General features: G+C 58.0%; 1 protein-coding gene across 1 annotated transcript in view; it reads right to left on the bottom strand.

The window, feature by feature from the left end:
* Positions 1 to 18,747, bottom strand: part of Rps6ka2 (ribosomal protein S6 kinase A2) — a 240,409-nt gene extending 221,662 nt beyond the window's left edge. Inside the window, exons 1-2 of the mRNA XM_047557790.1 lie at positions 18,703 to 18,747; positions 18,565 to 18,615 (exon numbers count right to left, since the gene is read on the bottom strand). Coding sequence (XP_047413746.1) covers positions 18,565 to 18,615; positions 18,703 to 18,744 — 93 coding nt within the window. The 5' untranslated portion in view covers positions 18,745 to 18,747. The remainder of the gene's footprint in view (positions 1 to 18,564; positions 18,616 to 18,702) is intronic.
* Between the last annotated feature and the right edge of the window lie 378 nt (positions 18,748 to 19,125).

The raw sequence follows: 19,125 nt of genomic DNA, 5'->3' as shown, positions 1-19,125 counted from the left end.
CCACACGGGATGGGACTGAACACAGTGACAGGGTGTGCTGGGACGTCAGAGACCTGACGCACACTAGATCCAGTGCCCCTCTGGGGCACCAAGAAACCAGTGGAACTAAGCCCAGCATTGCTGAGAATCACAGCTCAAATGAGCCCGCGGACCAGTGCCACATTCCAAAACAATTCCAGCCCAATCATCTATTTACTGTTGACTGAGGGGTTCGCAGTACCTAATCTATATGCCCAGAACCAGTGGAACCACATTAACAGAAGCGACCACAAGGAAGCAGACTACTCACTATGGGCTGTCCAATTGATCCATGAAAAATAATTGTCTTTCTATGGAAAAACAAAATTAGGTTCCTACATGACACCACATGCAAAATCACATTGAGTACAACATCGTAAGTTCAGAAGAACGGCCAGCATTGATGTTCATACGTGGGGAAAGTGTCTTAAACAAAATTTAAAAATTACAAAAATACTGGTGGATTTGAATATTCAAAAACTTTCTTACTCCTAAAGACCCTGCGCACAGGCAAAGTTAAAGACAGAACACTGTCCAAGGTCTTTGCAGAATTGCAACAAGAGATTGACTTCCAGAATTCATAAAGAATGCCAGGAGCCCAGCAGAAAAACAGGGAGTGAACAGGCGACTCGGAGACAACCAAGGCCGCCACCTGGCCAGCGACAGGGAAATGTGCCTCTCGACCCTTCACACACAGCCCGCGAGGTGGTCGCAACGTCTGCAGACTTCCGTTAGCAGGAATCCAGATCCCAAGTGCTGAGAACCTATGTCCACCATGGCTCAACTCCACATCTGCACAGGAACCTGCAAGAAACTCCCGTGCGCCATCTTCTATCAAGACTCAGCAGCTGAACTGCAGAGACACTGACCGCATCAGGACAGGGACAGACAGGAGAGGGGCACACAGACGGGTGCACCACGATCAGCAGACGAGGCTCCGTGGCACCCGCTGCTTGGTGGCCATCCCCCACGCTGCTCCTGCACACGTTGCTCATATGTGTTGGGAGAGGGTTATGAAACGAACCCAGCGGTTGCCTGGAGACTGGGCAGGATGATGCGGCTCTGGGCACCAGCTCGATTCTGCCGTGCTCCGAGCCTGCACAGTGCGGCCCACTCCCCGTGTCTGCGCTAGAGGTTGAACGTCAATGGCCTCTGGATTTGACTTCATTGAATTTCCACCAAAAAACAAAAGGGGACACACAAAAGTGAATGGGCCTGGTGTGTAAGGGATACTGAAGAGCCCTGATGGCTCACCTCCATGAGGTAGTCACCAACTCTGTGCTGACAATCGGCTGCCCGAGGAAAGACCCAGTCCTGGGCTGAACGCCTTAACGCCAAAACAAATGGGGCCATCAGGAAAGTCCTGCACAATGCTGCCCACGGGGCTTCCAGAATGCCTGCAGGCAGCGTGTGGAGGGATGGACCTCGAGAAGATGTCTTCAGGGAGAAATGTCCGATTCCCTGATGGTGTGCAAAAGCATTTCTTTTAGAGGGAACACTTCTGGCAGAATCCTTTCCAGGGAAGGTCCCTGAATGAGTCCTAAGGGAGGTCCCAAGCTAAGTTTCTCACCAACAGTGGGGGACACACTGGCTGGCAAAGCACCAGAAGGAAAGTCAGAACCCCAGCAGACCCGCGGTAAGTCCTGCACCCCAGGAAGCGCAGCCGTGCAGGACTGCTCCTCTGGGATGTGGTAGGTGGGAAGTCTCTTCCCCAGGGGCGGCCCTGTCACTCACCCATGCCTCTTCCCTCAGCCTCCTTCCCAGAGACCTGGCCCTCTCCTGGAGGCAAAGGTCCCGCACCACTCATTTTTATAACTCACAATGCCTGCATAGTTCACTGTTTAATTGACTGCAAGCCCCTGTGGGCAGGGTTTCTCTTTATTTTATTACTGTGAAGTGCCAAGGAACCTGACTCTCACGCAGACTGCAGTGTGACCAGGAGTGGAGACAAGAGCCATGTGCCCAAAGGCTCTGGAAGAGGCCCTCATCATCCACCTGGCCAGGGCTGGGATTCTCCCCCAGACATGCACAACCCTGCTAAGGAAAGGGAAAGAAAGAGCCAACGCCAGCCCCAAGACCTCTGAAGCCGCAGGGTCAAGAGCAAGCTGCTACAACGGCAGCACTCCATCCTTGGTCCTGCGTGTCCCCAGCCGCTGGCTCAAGCCCCTGTGGCCAGGCGAGCCAGCACACTGGTCTCAGGAGCTGCCAGCCAGAAGCCTCACGCTCGCCCTGCTTCCTGAGGACTGAGCCGCTGCCACGATGGGCGTGGCTGTGAAAGCTGACCCGGGATCTCAAGCTCACGGGTGCCTTGCACTGTCCCATGCTCCAACAGCAAGAGCAGCGTCCAGGCGGGAGGGCTCGGTGGAGGGCACTGCCCTGGGGACAGCAGCCCAGCCGCAGGCAGAAGAGCGAGGCTGGACGCTGGTGATCTGGAGGTTCAGTGCTTAGCTGCGCTGCAGCTTTCAACAGGCGTGTGACACAGAAATCGTAGCTGCCGGGGCTCAGTGCCTGCGAATGACACTGGCAGGCGGCTCTGGCCTGGAGCGGCTGCAGGCAGCGCTGCTTACTCTACAAAGCGCCCGTCTGTTGCGTCTGAGCCCCGGGCAGCTGCCATGGCCCTGGTGCTCAGGGCTACTGAGACACGTGCCGGCAGACGGGAGGACTTCCAGACGCTGCCTTAAATAACACACCGGCCTGCGCCAGGCGGGCCGCGGCAGCTGGGCGAACGCAGCCCTTCTCTTCACAGCAGAGGAAACCGCATGCTTGGGTTTTTTGTTTTTCCAGCCAGTTTCTGGCACTTTTCCCAATTCCCCCTTCAGCTCAGTGTCTCACTGGGACCCTGGACACACAGCAATCCTAGCTCCCTGTGCCCCAAACCAGCCCCGAGCACCTGGATGCCCCCCGGTGGCTCTGCCTCCCTAGATCCGGAGTAAACCCAAGCCCCTGGTGGGACCGCTCACCCTCACAGGGCACTTTGCGTTCATGAAATCCCATCCACTGACCTGGATTTTCCTTTTTAAAAAGTCTCTGAGGACAGACACTCCTGCAGATGCGGGGGCCTCCTGGGGCCCGAGGGGTCCCTGGGCCTCTGTCGGGGAGGCAAAGGCCCTGTGCCCTCTCAGCGTGTCACCCCCTGAGGCACCCTCTGGCCTGCTGTGCCTCGGGTTGCTCACAGGCCCTGCTGCCATACTCTGGACACACTGAAGCTTGGGTACAGCGGCTAACCGTTGCCACCGGCAGGCAGAGGAGCCCAAGCCCATGGGGCAGAGGCCGAGCCCTCGAGGCAGTAATTAGCGTCCCTGAAGAATTCCCTCCTTTCAAAACACGCGGCTCTATGGCGACAGACTAAAGAAAGAACAGGGCAAGGTCTCTGCCTCCAGGGACCTGCAGGAGCCAAGCGGGCAGCCAGAAGTTGGGAGCACACCCAGGAGTGCCGGAGGCCTAGATCCAGGCAGTAGAGGCCACGTGCGTGTGCACACACTCTCACACTCGTACACGAGCACTCGTGCCGACTGCCGGCCAGAACCCTGGCTGCAGAGCGGACAGTCCTGCAGTCAGGGAGCCACTGGGGCCACGGGGCTCCAGACGAAGACGTGGGGCGGCACCCTCAGCGCCATGCACTGCCCTCCTGAAGTGCTACCCACGCTCCCAGCATCCCCGGGCCGCCCTCCCTCCCCCCTCCCCGGAGGGGAACGACGGGCTCTTATTCCCAGGTTCCAGGGCTGGGGTCTGAGGTCAAGGTGGGCAGGGCTAGTTGCTCCCGTGCCTCTCCTTGGCTTGTGGACAGTGTCCTCCCACAGTTGTCCCTGTGTGTCTGTGTCCTAGTCTCCTCTGCTGATAAGGACACTGGTCAGATGGATCAGGCCCACATAACAGCCTCACCTTACCTCCTTCACCTCTTTAAGGGTCCCCTCTCCAAGCCCGCCACGTTCTGAGGACCCGGCACTCGGGTTGGGGCACGACTCACCCGTATGGCTGAGGCCCTGGTGCAGGCCTCCACCCTGCGTCCCATCCGTCGAGAGACAAGGGCCGGGAGAGCGCGGGCTGCAGCTGGCAGAGTGGCACTCTGTGTGCAGGGCCATTCTCCCCGTCTCCAGCTGCTCCAGGTCCCGGGCACTTTCGGGCCCGCCAAACCGTCCTGGGTGCCTATGTGTCAAATGACCTTCCAGACAAGAAAGCGGTAGCCCCCGCCCCACACTGCCACTCAGGAAAGAGAGCCTGTCTCGGGGGATGGATGGCACTGCTGCCACGGCCCGCGAGGACACGGGGCGGGCAGAGCACGCCTGCAGCTGGCCCGCCGTGTCCCCCAGGCGGTGCCCGCCCTCGGCCCTGGTCTGTGGGCCCCTGCACACTTGCTCTGGCCCTCGCAGGGCTTCGGTCCCTGCACGTCCTTCCTCAGGGAAGAAGCTGGTGGATGGGGCGTGGCGCCTGCTCGGAGCAGGCACAGGGGCCGGCTCGCACCTGCTCCCCCGGGCCAGGGACACCACGGGTCCAGACACCCCTTCGAGGCACCTAACCTGGTCCAAACTCCTCCTCTGAGACCAGTTCCACGTTTTGAAATCTGAGGAGTGGCAGGGATAGAGGAAAGCCTGGTGCGCGTCCCTGTCCTCACGGCCAGCGCTCGGACACCAGGAACCCCAGACTCGCCTCTGGTCACCAAGCCTGTGGGTTGGCCCCCACCAGCAGACCCAGTTCCATTCCACACTCCACCCAGAGCCAGGGCAGCTCCCACAGGGGAGGGCTCAGTCCCAAGGCTGTCCCCCGTCATGGCGCCCTGTACTTCTGCCCGACTGGCTGTAATTCAAGGTCCCCACAGCCCCCTCCTGGGCTCTGCTAAGCTCAAGTGGCTCACAGAGCGCAGGCAAGCTCTATGCTGACTGGCTTATTACAAAGGCCACAGATGGATGGGACGGGCTGGAGCCTCCAGGCCTCGCCTGCACTGCCCTCCAGCACCTGCACATCCTCAGCTACCCAGCAGCTCTCCAGACCCCTTCCTTTTGAGATTTTGTGGCGGCTCCATCACATAGTACGATTGAGCCCATGATGGCCTTGGTGATCAGCTCGACTTTTAGGCCTCTCCCCTGCCCAGTCCTGTCTTGGTCTTTCCAGGCTGAACCCAGCCCCCAGTCCTCTTGTCCTACAAAGGACACTCTCATCTCTCCAGAGAGTCCAGGACTTTAGGAGGCAAATACGCATTTCAAGTGGCAGACACCAGCAGCGGGGATGGCCTGCCTCCTGGAGCGCTGGGTTGCTGAGAGCCCCACACCTGCACAGCCGTCTGTTCGGAAGACACTCCGAGAGCACCCACGGCTCCCCAGGCCCACACGCACGTCCTAGGGACACAAGCCCACCTCTTAGAGTTTCAACCAGAGCGACCGATCCTCCAAGAGCTCTCCTGGTGTGAAGGCCTGGGAACCACGGCAATGGGTGGACGGGAAGCCGGATGGGCTCGCTTGCTCACTAGCTAAGTCTTGCTGGATCCTGCACTTCAAATGCAGTCACCTCCACATGCCAGGCCCTTCTGTTACCAGGATGGAAACCCCACTCAGAAGAAGCCCCACACAAATCAGGTTCGTAAGGCTCACCCCAGATCCAGAGGATGCCAGGCATGGAGGCCTCAAGAACATTCAGATTCAGGAACAAGGGGACAGATTCCGGTCTAAAGAGACAGTTCAGAATAAACTGAAAGATAAATCTTCAGGGACTGAGAAAGATCTTATTTTATGCATAAAGAGTGAAAACAGAGAGGTGGTTGCTTCAGAGGTGACATCAGCTGAGAATACTAAAGCTTATTAAGTACGTAGATTGATCAGGGCTGACAGATCCGTGATGACGGGTGAGGTCACGGCGGATGGGGTGAGTCTTGGTGTGAGGGGTGCGTCTAGAGACAGACAGACAGACCACCAGACTGACTTTCCTCCAGGGAAAAGCAAGCAGGGACTGGAACCGGTTCTCTCCCTCTGCTCCTCACACTACCCCGTGTGATCTTCTCCCCCCCGTTTCCCAATGATTCTGAGCTCGTGTCATTTGTTTCCTGGCAAACTCTGAACCAGAGCGCGCACTTGGGAGCAATGGTGGCCTGACCCCCGGTGGCTGGGCCTGAAGGTCCCACGCTCTGCCCAGCAGACAGACTCTCCTCTCACCCGCGGCGCTGGCTCTGCTGGCTGGGACCCCGGGTTGCTCCTGCTGGCTGCCGGCAGCTCGTGTGGCTTGGGTTCTGAAGGCAGGGACAAGGTGCCAGCCCCCAGGCAGGCCTGAGGAAAACCCTCTCCTCTGCCTGCTCTGTGGGCTGCACCTCCATGACAGAGGCAGGGGCTGGTGCCCGCTGGGCTCACACCAGAGAGGCCGCCCTCCTTTATCCTGGTGGTGCCGCTGGGCCTGGCACAGATCAAGACTCAATGGCAAGTAGCCTGGGGGGACAGAGGGCTGCAGCTCTGGTCTCAGCCCAGCATGCCACTGACACTGCGTCCATTCTGAGCTGAACCCCTTACACATACGGCTTCAGTATAACTTCAGAAAATGAATCTCTGTAAAGACCCATAATGGGCACAAGGCTGTGGGAGTCCTTTCCTTGTCTCACGCCAAACACGAACGTCCCGCCCTTAGATAAAGTCACCAGCTCTGTGCTGGCCTGGTTATCAGCCTTCCGGCGGCTGCCTCTCTAACATCACTCCCTGTCCTGTCCTAGAGCAAACACCTCGGCTTGGATGCGTCCAGCAACAGAACAAGGGGGTGGCATAGCCCTCCGCAGGGACAGCTACCTGCTGGCAGGAAGGCAGTGCCGTGCCCCAGAAGAAGGCATGTCAACCACAATCCAGACTCTGCCAATGCGGCGCCAACCCTGGGATGTGTTACCAGCTGCAGTAGCCATGAGATGGGAGCTCTGTGCAGCTGTCAGGGCTCAGTGACGATGAGGGATCAAAGCCTCCGGGACTGCACACAAGGAGAGGGCGACTTCTCTGAGGCTCAGGAGAGACCTGGCCAGACACCCACCAACCCAACACAGGGATGCCAGGAGCTGCCTTCCGAACGTGCCTCAGCACGCGCTTGGACTTTGCAGCTCAACTCGGTCCTTCACTCCCAGGCCCTGGACAACCCCCACCAGAGCCCCAGCCAGGCAGACCTACCTCCCAGGGACTTTCAAAGTGTATTTGACACTTTCTCTTTTTTAAAAGAGGTATGCAAGATAAGATTAGAAGTAATTTTCTAAAAAGCCCCAGAAATAGATGGAGTTTTCACAGTTTGGACCGTGAACGGGGCCCTTTTTACAGCAGGTGACAGTAAATGCATGTGGATTGTTTAACTCAAAAGTGGGCAAATCTGGGGGCTAAAGAGGGGAGTCAGTGCCACCGGGGACAGGGTGTGTTTGGAGGAGGTTCTGAGGGTGGGCGGGTGACGGCTGCACAGCAGCGTGGGTGTGCTTAATGGCCCTGAACTGGTGACAATGGTACACTCTGAAGTGTGTATTTCACCACAGTAGCAGATCATTCTTAAAAAGCAAACACAGTTTTTATGGTAAACTGAAGATATTAATGAGTCGATTCTCTTTGCCCAAACATCAGCCTTTCAGTGACAGTAAGCATCACCTGTCACCTCTTCTTCTTTGGCATCTAAACTTGCAGAACGAGGCCTGCGTGGCACAATCGCCCCGATTGTAGAAAGACACTTGAAACAAGACCAAGTTCACCCAGGCTCCCCGCACCCAGATCAGAGAGGTGAGCGAATGAGGAGAACCCAGCCCGGACACGCCTGCTTGTGCAGCGCCCGCCACCTGCCACCCGGCACACCCTGTGAAATCTCTGCCTGGAGCTGACCGTGCTCCTCTCCGCAGCCCTCGCCGGCCGAGCTCTGCCACACTGGCAGTGCCCCAGGCCTGTTCCAGCCGTGCCTTACCCTTCTGGGAAACAGTTTCTGCAGCCTCCCATGTGGCAGCCTGATCATCCTTCTTGTCAAGGGCCGGGGCACCGGCTCTGCTGGCGTGTGGCTGCAGCCATTCTGCCCGCGGGTGGCCGCCTCTTCCTTTATCACCTCCCTTGGCGCAGCCGGCGCGTCACCAGGCAGCAAGCGCCCAGCACCTCTTCCTCCCCTCCCCCGACCTTGTCTGGACCCCAGTGGAGGAGGCCCCACCCCGCAGGCTGCAGGCTTGAGCCGGGAGGTGGAGAGGCTCCCGCTGGGGACGAGACCCAGGTCTGCCAACTCCGGGAAAGCAAGGGGAAGCCAGGGAGGAAGGAGCCTCAAGGCCGGCCGCTCTCTAATCTAAGTGCAGACTTACTTACGCTGCTCTGAATTCTGACAGGCTCTAGTGCAACCTCTGGCAGAACCCATCAAACCGGAGGTTCACATGGAACTAGTCAAGTGAGAGACGCCGTCAGAGCCCAGGGGTGCCGGACACGTGAGCCTCCCCTCGCGCCTGTCCACCTGCTGCCAGCCAGGCTGCCACCTGCCTCAGCGAGACGTGAAACCACACCTCCCCAACTTCCTGCCTAGTGGTTTAGCCTAAATGAAGGGGCATTAGCAGAAAGAAGGTAGATAAAAATGGTGTGCACCCTAAGGCCTGGCAATTACGCAGGACGGAGTGATCCATGATCCACCGGACCTGACCTGTGCCCAGCATGCAGGTCCCCTCCTTCACGTGGCCCCGCCATGGAGACACGCACACACATGCACACACACCCTTGTCTTAGGATAGTTACGGCCACAGAGGGAAATGCCTGCTTTTAAAAGTTTCTTACCGCTTTCAGCTACAGACAGCAGATCCACAGGAGAAATGGGGAGAGTGGTAGGGAACGTTCTTCCCACCCTCACCAACGTCTCATCCCCCATGTGTCCGGGCTGCACAGTTCCTGCCCGTCCCAGTCCTGGCCTCTCCTTTGTCACACCGTCCAAGGCTGAAGCCGGCTCCCGTTCCAGTCCTTCTCTACAATCCCTTCACGTCCGCCCCTCAGGGAAGGCCTGGACCTCAGAACCCCGGGTGCCACCGTCCTCAGAGACACACGGGAGCGTCTTCTCACACCCTGTGACCCAGCTAGAGGTCAAAAACCCCGCTTCAGATGGCGTTGGTGCCTCTTTTCGGGGCTTCCAAATAAGTGGAGGTTGAAACTGTTTTCAGAGCCAGGTGTGGTACCCACGCCTGCAGTCCCAGGGACTCAGGAGGCTGAGGCAGGAGGACGGCAACTTCAAGGCCAGCCTGGACAATGTAGCAAGACCCTACGTAATAAAAACTGACCCTCAAAATAAAACCTGGGTGTAGCTCAGTGGTAGAGTGCCCTGGGGTTCAATCCCCAGTGCTGGAAGAAAAAAGTGCATTTTCACCCTCCGTGACCGAGTCGGCCCCTTAGAAGAGATGCTTATCTCATTGGTAAACGGTACAGCTTGGCCAGCGCCTCGTCGACACTGCTCTCTCCTGGGCATGGGTGTTTGGAGAGGGGAGTGGGTTTACTGGGCTGCACAACATCTTATTTTGCAGACACAATGAATTAAAGGCCTCTTAGAAAGTTCCTCCATATCACCTTCTAAGGCGTGTGCCTGGTCTAACATCCCAGAGGAGGAGCTGGAGTTCAGCCAGAAACTCTCAACAATGCCAGAGATCAAACCTCCCCAGGGCCTCAGGGAGCTAAGCCACTGCCCAGGGCAGGGACGCCGCTGCCCGGGTCGGGGTGCAGACTCTGGACTTGGAGCTCCGTCCTGTATTCCTGGGACCCGGAAACAAGTGTAGCTTAGACGAACACAAACACGGGGTGACTGAGCCGCTTGGCGGAAAGTGTCTCCCTTCCCCGCAGCACCAGAGGCTGCTCTGCCAGTTCCGATTTCCCACTTCACCCCTCGGGCTGAGCTTGGGAACTAATTTTTTGAGAGACAAGGAGAGGAGGTGTGAGGACGGGAGGGACAGGTCTGAAAGACCCCGACCTGCAGTGATTAGTGGCTCAGTCATTGCATTCTGAGTTTCCCTAACGCAATTCAGTGTGAACTTCCACGACAATTAAAAGGCGATTTCCCAGGACTTGGAGCCTTTGAACGTGCATTAGCAAAACAGATGAGGCCTGTGATCTCTGGCCGAAGTCTGGTCACGACGGATCTGGTGGCTTTGCAACGGGAACCTTTCATTTTTAATGGAACGTAATTGCAGGTGGCTGTCATTTGTGGACTGGAGGTTGCCATGGTGACCACGCCAGGCAACTGCCTTTTTTGTGCCGTGGGGAACTGTCACGACAACCTTGGCTCTTTCATCTCCAACGAGGTTTTTAAAGAAATGATTTTCAAAAACAGCTCCATGTTTGTCGGCTACTGTCACTCGCTATTGTCACGTGGCATCCACTCTCCAGCAACAGAACAGAGTGTCCCTGTGGGCCCAGGGAGTCAACCTCCCACACTCCACAGTGGCCCACCAGCCACAGCGCCTGGGCCTTGAAGCCAGCCACGGCTTCCCACCCAGCACCGCACTCCCACCCTCGGGCCCCCTGGAGTCAGACCTGCCACAGACACACGCCCCATGGGGAAGGGATGGACGTGACCTGGCCTCTCCTCCAGCAAGGAAGGGGGTGCCAACAGCCACCTCACTCCAGGGTCATGACAGGGACCCAGAGGCCTGCCTGGGATGCTAGAGCCGCCAGGCAAAGCAGCTGGATGCCTCCTCGGACCTCCAAGGTTGCTGCAGAAGAGAGTCCCCACCAGTGACCTGGGGAAACCCCGCCCACACCAGGGAGGGAGAGCAGGTCCTGGCCTCTGTGTCCCTCAGTCCCACACGGCAGTCTGCCCACCTGGATGAAGACGCACGGGAACCTGGGAGGTCGAGGACCTGCCTGCACAGCGAGGACACGGAGGCCCAGGGAGGCCACAGCAAGCTGAGCAGCCTCCTCCCTCACTGCCCTTCCTGCCTGCCCCTGCACCAGCGCAGCCAAGGGTCCCAGTCAGAGGCGACAGGTGTGCACGTGGAGCACATCGGTGCAGTGGAGCGTCCTGGGAAAGGGCCTCCTCCCAGCTGGGGTAGGTCTGCTCAGTCAGGCCACAGCCAGGGCAGGAGGCAGGCCTGGCCACTGTGCCCCTGTGTTCCGCCCCAGAGCGCGCTCACCCTCTGCAGTCAGCCAGGTCTCCTTGCAGGAGCGTCAGCAGCTGCACAGAGCAAGGGTGCCCTCAGGGGTGGGCCAGGGGCAGCCCGAGCCAGGGAGGCAGGCAGGTGGGGAGGCTACCTTGCACAGTTGGACAGATGCCGTGTCACGTGTGACGGAACTCAGCGCTGGTCAGGAGGTGCTGGAGCTGGATGTGGAGTGTCCCCTGCAGCCCAGGAGCTAAAGGCATGGTCCCCAGTACCTGGGCGCTCCTGGGAGGAGGTGGAACCTTTAGGGGGTCCCGCAGGAGGTCTTTGTCCACTGGGGCTGTGCCCTTAAGGGGATGGTGGACCTGCTCCTCCCTCGCTTTCACCTCCAGGAAACGAGGCGGGCAGCACCGTGAAGCCCTACGTCCCTGCCGCAATGTGCTGCCCACCAGAGGCCCGAACGCAGCGGGTGTCCCAATGGGACTGAGCCTCCGAAACTGAGCCCACACCTTTTGTCTTTGTGAGCCGATCGTCTCCGGTGTCGCTATAGTGAGGGAAAGCTGGCAGACATGCCTGTTCACCTGGTTTCTTCGAGGCTTAGATAACGGGAGCACAAGGGCTCTGTGATCCACTGTCACTGCTCCTTGAAATAGGGGGTCCAATGTCAAAAGATGTATGGGGCTGGGTATGGCAGCTTGCCTCTCAGCCCAGTGATTCCGGGGCTGAAGCAGGAGGATCACAAGTTCCAGACCAGCCTCAGCAACTTAGTGAGTCCCTGTGTCCAAAAGAAAAGTGGGTTTGGGTATAGCTCAGTGCTAAGTATCGCTGGGTTCACTCTCTAGTGTTAAAAAGAAAGACAAGAAGGGAAGGAGGGAGGGAAGAGGAGGAGGACGCAGGGACACAGCAGCTCAGAAGTCTCAGGTGCAATCCAGATGGCAGGAGGGATTGAGATTCTCACCTTGGAGCTTCTGATTTCCAGGCTTAACTAAATCCCTGTCCAATGCCATTTGCCTAGCAAGGAGAGAGCAAGTGCAGGGCAATAGTAAATCCCTTTTGCACCATGGAACGGTTAAATGAAGTAAAAATACTATTTTCACAAAACAAATTTGAGAGGAGCATCTTGGATTCCAGCAGTTGTCACCTCACCACATCATGTTCCACAGCAAAAGCTGAAGGTGGACCTCAGATCAGATCCCAGCCCCGCTATGCGGCTTCAGTCCAGTCCGGAGGCGCAAGCCAGGCTCCAGAGCCTGAGGCGCCGACCAGAGGCACACCTGCGCTACGGCCTTGGTGAGGAGGAAGGACCCAGCATCCTTTGCTGGGGTTTGTCCCAGAATTTTGGCTACGTAACTTGCTCTGCCCTACACATCTGCCATCAAACACTGGATTGGAGTCGGCCCCCAGTACATGTGGGATTTTGTCTGACAACCAAAGCTGAGAGAGGAGGTTCTCTGTATTAGTCAGCTTAGTCACTGTAACAAAACACTTGAGAGAATCAACCTAAAAAGAGGAAAGGTTCATTTCGACTCAGAGTTTCAGGGGTTCCAGTGCATGCTCTCTTGGCGCCATTGCCTTTGGGCCTATGGCAAGGCTGCACGTCATGGCAGGAGCACACAGTAAGGGAGGCTGCCTACCTCATGGTGGCCAGGAGGCGAAGAGAGACAGAAAAGAGCCAGGTCCCCATGTCCCCATTCAGGGCATGCCCCAGTGACCTGCTAAAGGTTCCCCTGTGGCCCAGCAGGGCTGCAGCTGTGCCCAGGGTGTCAACACATGGCCTGGGGGACATTCTGGATCCAAACCACAGCCACCCCACAGGAGGGGTCCCAGGAGGGCTCTGCGGCAGAGGCGGCCAGTGAGCGTGCCGGGACCCCATGCTGGGCCCAGCACACGCACAGGGCAGCGCTTCTCTCCATCCTAGTGCTGTTCAGATGGGAACGAAGGCACAGGACAAGACCATGGTGGGCAGAGGGAGTCCACAGCCGAAGGAGGCCACGAGAACTATCCCGTGCAGACAGAAAGCAGTCAGCCGCGGCTGGAAGGCCTGCGGGCGAGGGTGGAGCCATGTGGAGACCGAGGTCCAGGAGTGTGGACGGTGCACTTCCCTCAGCAGGGCCGAACGCCACCACGGAACCAGGCCACGGGAAGCCTCGGTCACCAGTGGCGGCTTCTGATACCGTGGGCAAGGCTGCGTCACAGGGCCTGAGGCCTGCAGCCCCAGACACGGCTGTGCACACCAGTGTCTGTGCACACACAGGAAGCAGGCCACACGGTTCACGCTGGCCAAAGCCTGCCGCACAGCTGTGCACGCGTACGTATGCATGTGTGTGAAGACAGGTATGAGAGAGAAACAGAGAACTGGAAGCATCAGGAAACCCTCTGAATGATCCTCTTCATGGACACCCTCCTGTCTGCCGGTCGGACCACCGCACGCAGCCCCCGGGGGAGCAGGCTGCACAGGGCTCTGGGCTGGGTGGGGGCTCTTGTAGCCTCACCACCCACTGTGGGTGGCCAGGGCTGTATCAGGGGTGTGAGGAGGGTACTGTGTGTTGCGGAGAAGACGGGCACCCTGCAGTGAGCCCATGAAGAACCACTGCACTGCTCTCGACTGGAGAGCCCCTGTGGGGTCACCGGGTGGGCCTGCGAAATAACCCCCCTGACAAACCACAGACCAGGCTCTGCAGAGCCTGCAGCCCCGAGAGGGCTCATGGTCACCAGGGCTGCTGCTTGGAGGTGTGTCTGCAGCTGCCCTGAGCTCGGCCGGGCTTCCTGCCTGGCTTTACCCCTGCTGCCCGTGAGGCTGAGTCCCCATGGCATCCGGCATTCACATCAGGCTCAGCACAGAGCTGGGGGCACGGAGGGGCAGAGGTAGCCGCCACGCTCACTCCACTGCACTTTCGGTGGGCCGTGAACGTCCACATTCCCTCCCCTCTCTCTGACACCATGATTCAGGAAGTCTGGCCTGAGCCAAGTGAGACGCCAGGCTGGCACTCAGGAGGAGTCTGGGGGGCAGAGCGGTGGGGGCTCTGGACGTGGGTGTGCTGTCCTCCCGTCACCACCTCCCACCTCTCCTGCTTCACAGTGTCCTGAGGGCTGTGCTATGACAGAGACTCAGGTGCACTGCAGGCTCAGGCAGAACCTCCCCTGTGGGTGGCTCGGGGCGCAGTACCAGAGCCTCAGGCTCCCTTGGCGAGTGGTGGCAGCTGGCTCAATGGTCAGGTGGACGCTTCCTTCCCTGGTCTGTGAAGAGCAGACGCCTCTGACAGAGATTCCAGTGGCATCCGCTCTGCACAGCAGGTGGCTCTGGATCTCTAGGTCATTCTCCATGCTCCTGGGGTGAGTGGAACCTCGCCTGAGTAGGAAAACTACAGGTATTGTACCCGTGGCATAAACTTCTTAGGAAATTGTAGAAAAGCACCCAGAAAAAGCAGAAGTCGCCTGGATCCTGGGACATGATGAGGAGCATGGGAGTCTGCTCTCCTCCCAGGGTCTCTGAGCTCTGGCTATTGTCACTGGGGGTTGGTCAGGGGTCAGAGCAACTGCCATAAACTGGGGGGTCTCCTGTCTTCCTGAAGTTAATGCCTGGTTTTTCTCCAGTTGTCCCAAAAGGAAATCAAAGTTTTGACTTTGACGGAAGGATTTTCCCAACTCCAAACACACTTCCCAGTACCTCCTGGTTTCTGCGCAGGGCTGTCCACAGATGGCCAGGCAGCAGCTCCCACCGCGCACAGGGCGGAGCTGCGTCTCTCTCTGGTGGTCTCATGGATGGAACACAGAACCCGAGGCGCCATCTCTCCTCGTTGAGGGAGACTCCTCTGCTGGCTCCCACCCTGTTCCAGAAGCCTCCCTGGGACCTCACCTGCTCATGGGTCCTCACCCACCAGGAGGCCCTGCAGCCCAGCATGTCCCACCACCCAGTCCCCTCCCTGCTTTTGGGGTGCCTCCCCTCTGCAGTCCAAGGCTGGTCACCCCGTGGGATTGGACCTGGAGCCCTGGAGCAGGGGCCGGCCCTGACAAGGGGCTTCCACGTGAGCAGCAGCTGCAGCGTAGACTTCTTTCTAAAAACTGACTGGTAACCAGACTGCTGCATCCCAAGCTCCAGCCACCACCCACCCTACAAACCCCATCAACGTCAAACATGTCTGCCACCGCCAGCGTCACGTGCTTCCGAGTCCAGACAGAGGCAAGGAATGAGGAGAAAGGCAGGGATGGTCCTTCAGGCCGAGGCTCAGTGTGGCCGGGGGAAGAGGAGAGGAAGGGTGGACTGTCCTCCCGCCGAGGAATGCTGCCTGGAAGCCCATCTGCGCTCAGCGGTGCTGCTGCCAGGCCCAGCGTCCTGGAGGCCGGGCCTCCACCTGGGCCGCAGGAAGGGCGTCCCTCAGCACTGGCAGAGAGCCCTCCTGCCCACTCGGCAGTGGTGTGGAGGCTCTCCACGTTGCTCGTCAGAGGATCAGCGAGTGCTCTCGCTTCACCTGCCTGCCGAGGCCTCTGACAGCAGAGCGACTATTTCACCAGCTGTCAGGAATCGAGGGCGGCACACGGCCCACATGTGGCACAGGCCTGTGGACGGGTGTGTCCGGGGTCAGGCCTGCCATGTGTCCTTGTGGCAAACCTTAGAGCTATTTCCATTCTCTGCCCATCCTCGGCCTAAGGCCAGGTGACACCCGTGGAGAGTGGCCACGTCCCAAGTGCCACACAGTGGGAAGCGTGAGAGAACGCCACCTTCTTCCATCAGGGTCCACGGGCCCCTGAGAGTGCAACTCTACAACGGCCGCGCGCTCATCCTGAGGCAGCGAGGGGAGAGGAGGAGGAGCGGCGGGACTCTCCCTCAGGACGCGCCCCTTCAGGGCTGGGGAGGCTGGTGCCGGATGAAGGGAGCATTCTCCCTTTGGAACCTCAAACTTCTTTGTCTCTTTTCTAAAATTTCTTTTTATAAAACCAGGGAAATAATGAATAAAATCACGATAGAAAAGGGGGAAGTTAATCAGCTCTTAAACTGGAGGCAACTTGCAGGTTTGTTAGGAAAACCTCACAAGAGACCCGCCGTCATCTGCCAGCCACAGCCGGCACCTGCCCTCCAGGCCCCCAGCGCCCATGCACCCGACAGCTGCATCTGGGGGCGGCCCTCCAGGAGCCGGGCAGTCCTGTGACCGTAGAACACTCCGTGTGCCCCAAGCCTTCACGGTCTTATTGGAAACATTGGTGGAGAGAGGGGAGGAAGGGAGAGAGAAGAGCAAGGACCAGCGCAGGGGACCAAGTCCCCACTTCAAGCCACTGCCCCCGGCGCCCCCCACAGCTGTTGGAGTGTTCCAGGGTGTTCCTGGTCAGGCCGGATTGGTTAGCTTTTCCTTCTGAACCCAAGGCCTTGCACATGCGGGGCAAGCACTCTCCCCCTGAGCCAAATCCCTGGCCTCAAATTTGTGGGTTTTACCCTAAACGTAAGGGACTCTTGCCCGTCCAGCTCAGGCGAATCTGAAAGCACGGCCAGGTCCACTCAAGGCTTAAAGGGACAGCGGGACTTGTGGCGACGTCAGGCTCCCTCTGCCTGGCTCAGGGTGATGTGGAAGCAGAGCCCTTGGACCATCCCACTCTACCACTGCCCTCACGGAGGACGCCTGGATGGAGCCGCTGATTCCCGTAGGCCCCAGCGGCACCCCACACCGACCATCATCCCCGAACCCACTATCATGGCCTTGGCTGGTGCTGACTTCCATGACCAGGAAATGGGAGAAGCCGTGGTCTGCCCGCCCCGAGCACGGATGCTGATGATGCACATGACAACGGAACTTCTAATTTCCAAAGAAACATAGACCCTCTCACACCTGCACAAAGCCAAGCAAAGCTTTCTGAGAATAGCCAGCTACAGCGTGATGGATACTGAACAGGTTATAAACTGGACTGAAAAGAGATTCTGGAAAGTAATTGGAAAGTAATTATGAAAAGCGTAGGAAAGCGGTTGGTTCTGTTCCTCCCACCACGACGCACCTTCTTTTCTGAGTTCCTTTAAATTAGGATGCCATTCAAAATAGCATCTGGGCATTTGCTAACCACTTAGGCAAAGGCTGGGAGAACCACCTGGAAAGCTGACACAGACCGGCATCTGCCGGCCCTGCTCCCGGCTCGGATCTCACGCCTAGCGGGGAAGCCCATTCTGTGCAGTGACGGCATCAAGACGCTATTCAGCCAGGTGGTGGTAAGTTGCCAGTGGAAGCCAGATCAGACCCGAGCGGGTGCTGGGCATGCGTGCAGAGTGCCAGGCCCTGGCTTCCTGTTCAGTGACCGCACTGTAGGACCGTCCTCCAGATCTGGGCCGCCTTGGCCCCCTGGATGTGGCGACCCTCGTTCCCCATGGAGTGGGGGAGAAGCCTGTGGCCATGCAGCCCCTTGGCAGGTGGAGGTGCCCTGGACAGGGCTTGAGTGGAACTCATGCTCCTCTCAGAGGCCTTGATGTTACTTATTTATTATTCTTTATTTCAAAAAGGATGCCAGCTAGGCCCATAAAGCCAGCAGTCCAGTGCAGGAAGATGGACACACAGCCGGAGCTCCCCTGCCTGACCACAGGGACTTGGGCCAACGGCCCCTTACCTGCTTGTATTGTGGGGTCAGATGCATTAGGAACAAACACAAAACTATCTTGGAGCTTTCGTATTGGGTTGCGCAACTAAAACCAGATAGTGGGGTGGGTGTCGCTCAGGGCTGGAGCTCTAGCTCAGTATAAGTAAGTCCCTGGGTTTCATCTACAGCATGATAAAAAATAAATAAGTAAAAGGTAAAACCAGATAGCTGATCACATTATTACAGAAATCCACCTTCGCCTAAAAAATCTGTTAGTCCTAAAAAGCTGCTGCTGAGACTCTGGTCCACACAAGTACAAGGGTCTGAAGCCTGAGGGGTGCCAGCCTGCTCTGGGCCACCCCAATTGTCCGACTGTGACATCTCTCTTGCCACTGTGATGGTAGCTGACTGTGAAGGTGCATGGTAGAGGATTTCGTTTTTGGTTGTTTTGTTTGTTGGTTGGTTGGTACTGGGGATTGAAATTTGGAGCACTCTACCATCAAGCTGCACCCTCAGCCTTTTAAATTTTATTTGAGACAAGGTCTATCTAAATTGCCCAGGCTGGTCTCCAACTGGTGATCCTCCTGCCTCGGTTTCTCAAGTCCCTGGAATTACAGGCCTGTGCCACTGTGCCCAGCATGTCTTAAAGGAATATCGCACATGGAACCACACAAATGTCCCTCCAGTGAGCCTCTGATCCCTCATAAAACTCCCCACGCCACGCCTGGCAGGAGGAGGGTCCTGCGGGCACCCAGCAGACCTGTGGTGCGCGGTCCTGTGTCCCTGCACTCTGCTCCCCAGAGCATCAGAAGGTACGGGCGTGATGGGCAGAGCCCGACGGCTTCCTCAGCTGGACTCTGGGCAGTCTGAAGCAACCCCGGGGACTGAGAATGACTTCCCGTGCTAGGTCCTCAGAAAGGCCTCGCATCACCCGGAGGAACAGCGGTGGGAACGCTGCTTACCTCGGTGGCCGCGGCTGGCTGGGTCTCCGCTGAGGTCCCGTCACTTTTGCTCTGGAAAAGCAGGAGAAAGGCATGTCAGTGTTGGGGGTTATCTGCAGAAGCGGCTTCCCTGGTCAGAACAGGGTGATGGGCACCAACCTTGCCTGCCAACTTTTTGTGTCTGAACATTAGTCTCCACATGCCTCTGAGTAACCGGGGGGCCTTGTCTAGCGTGCGGGAAGCTCTTGAGAGAGACCTGAATATAGAGGGGAACTTGCGACTTCTGTGCAACCTCTAAAATTCCACCAGAGGAAGTGATGATGTCCCCATCACCAACCTCAAACCCAACTGAAGAAAGATACTGTCTAAGCTGGTGGGGGGCGGGGCGGCGTGCAGTGTGTACCCAGTGACCTGCATTGTCACTGGCAGAGCAGGGCGGACTTTAAGGTCATGTCCACACTCCCTGCTGCATCCGGGATGCTCCTCCAGTGACTTTGATGGTAAAAGCAACCTCAGCCTGTCGGGTGCCAGTGTGCACCTAGGGAGGATCCCAGCCGGCCACAATTCCCAAGCCCAGGAATT

This window comes from Sciurus carolinensis, chromosome 7, assembly GCF_902686445.1.
Source record: "Sciurus carolinensis chromosome 7, mSciCar1.2, whole genome shotgun sequence".
NCBI classification, from domain to species: domain Eukaryota; kingdom Metazoa; phylum Chordata; class Mammalia; order Rodentia; family Sciuridae; genus Sciurus; species Sciurus carolinensis.
This window is presented reverse-complemented; position numbering and strand designations above follow the sequence as displayed.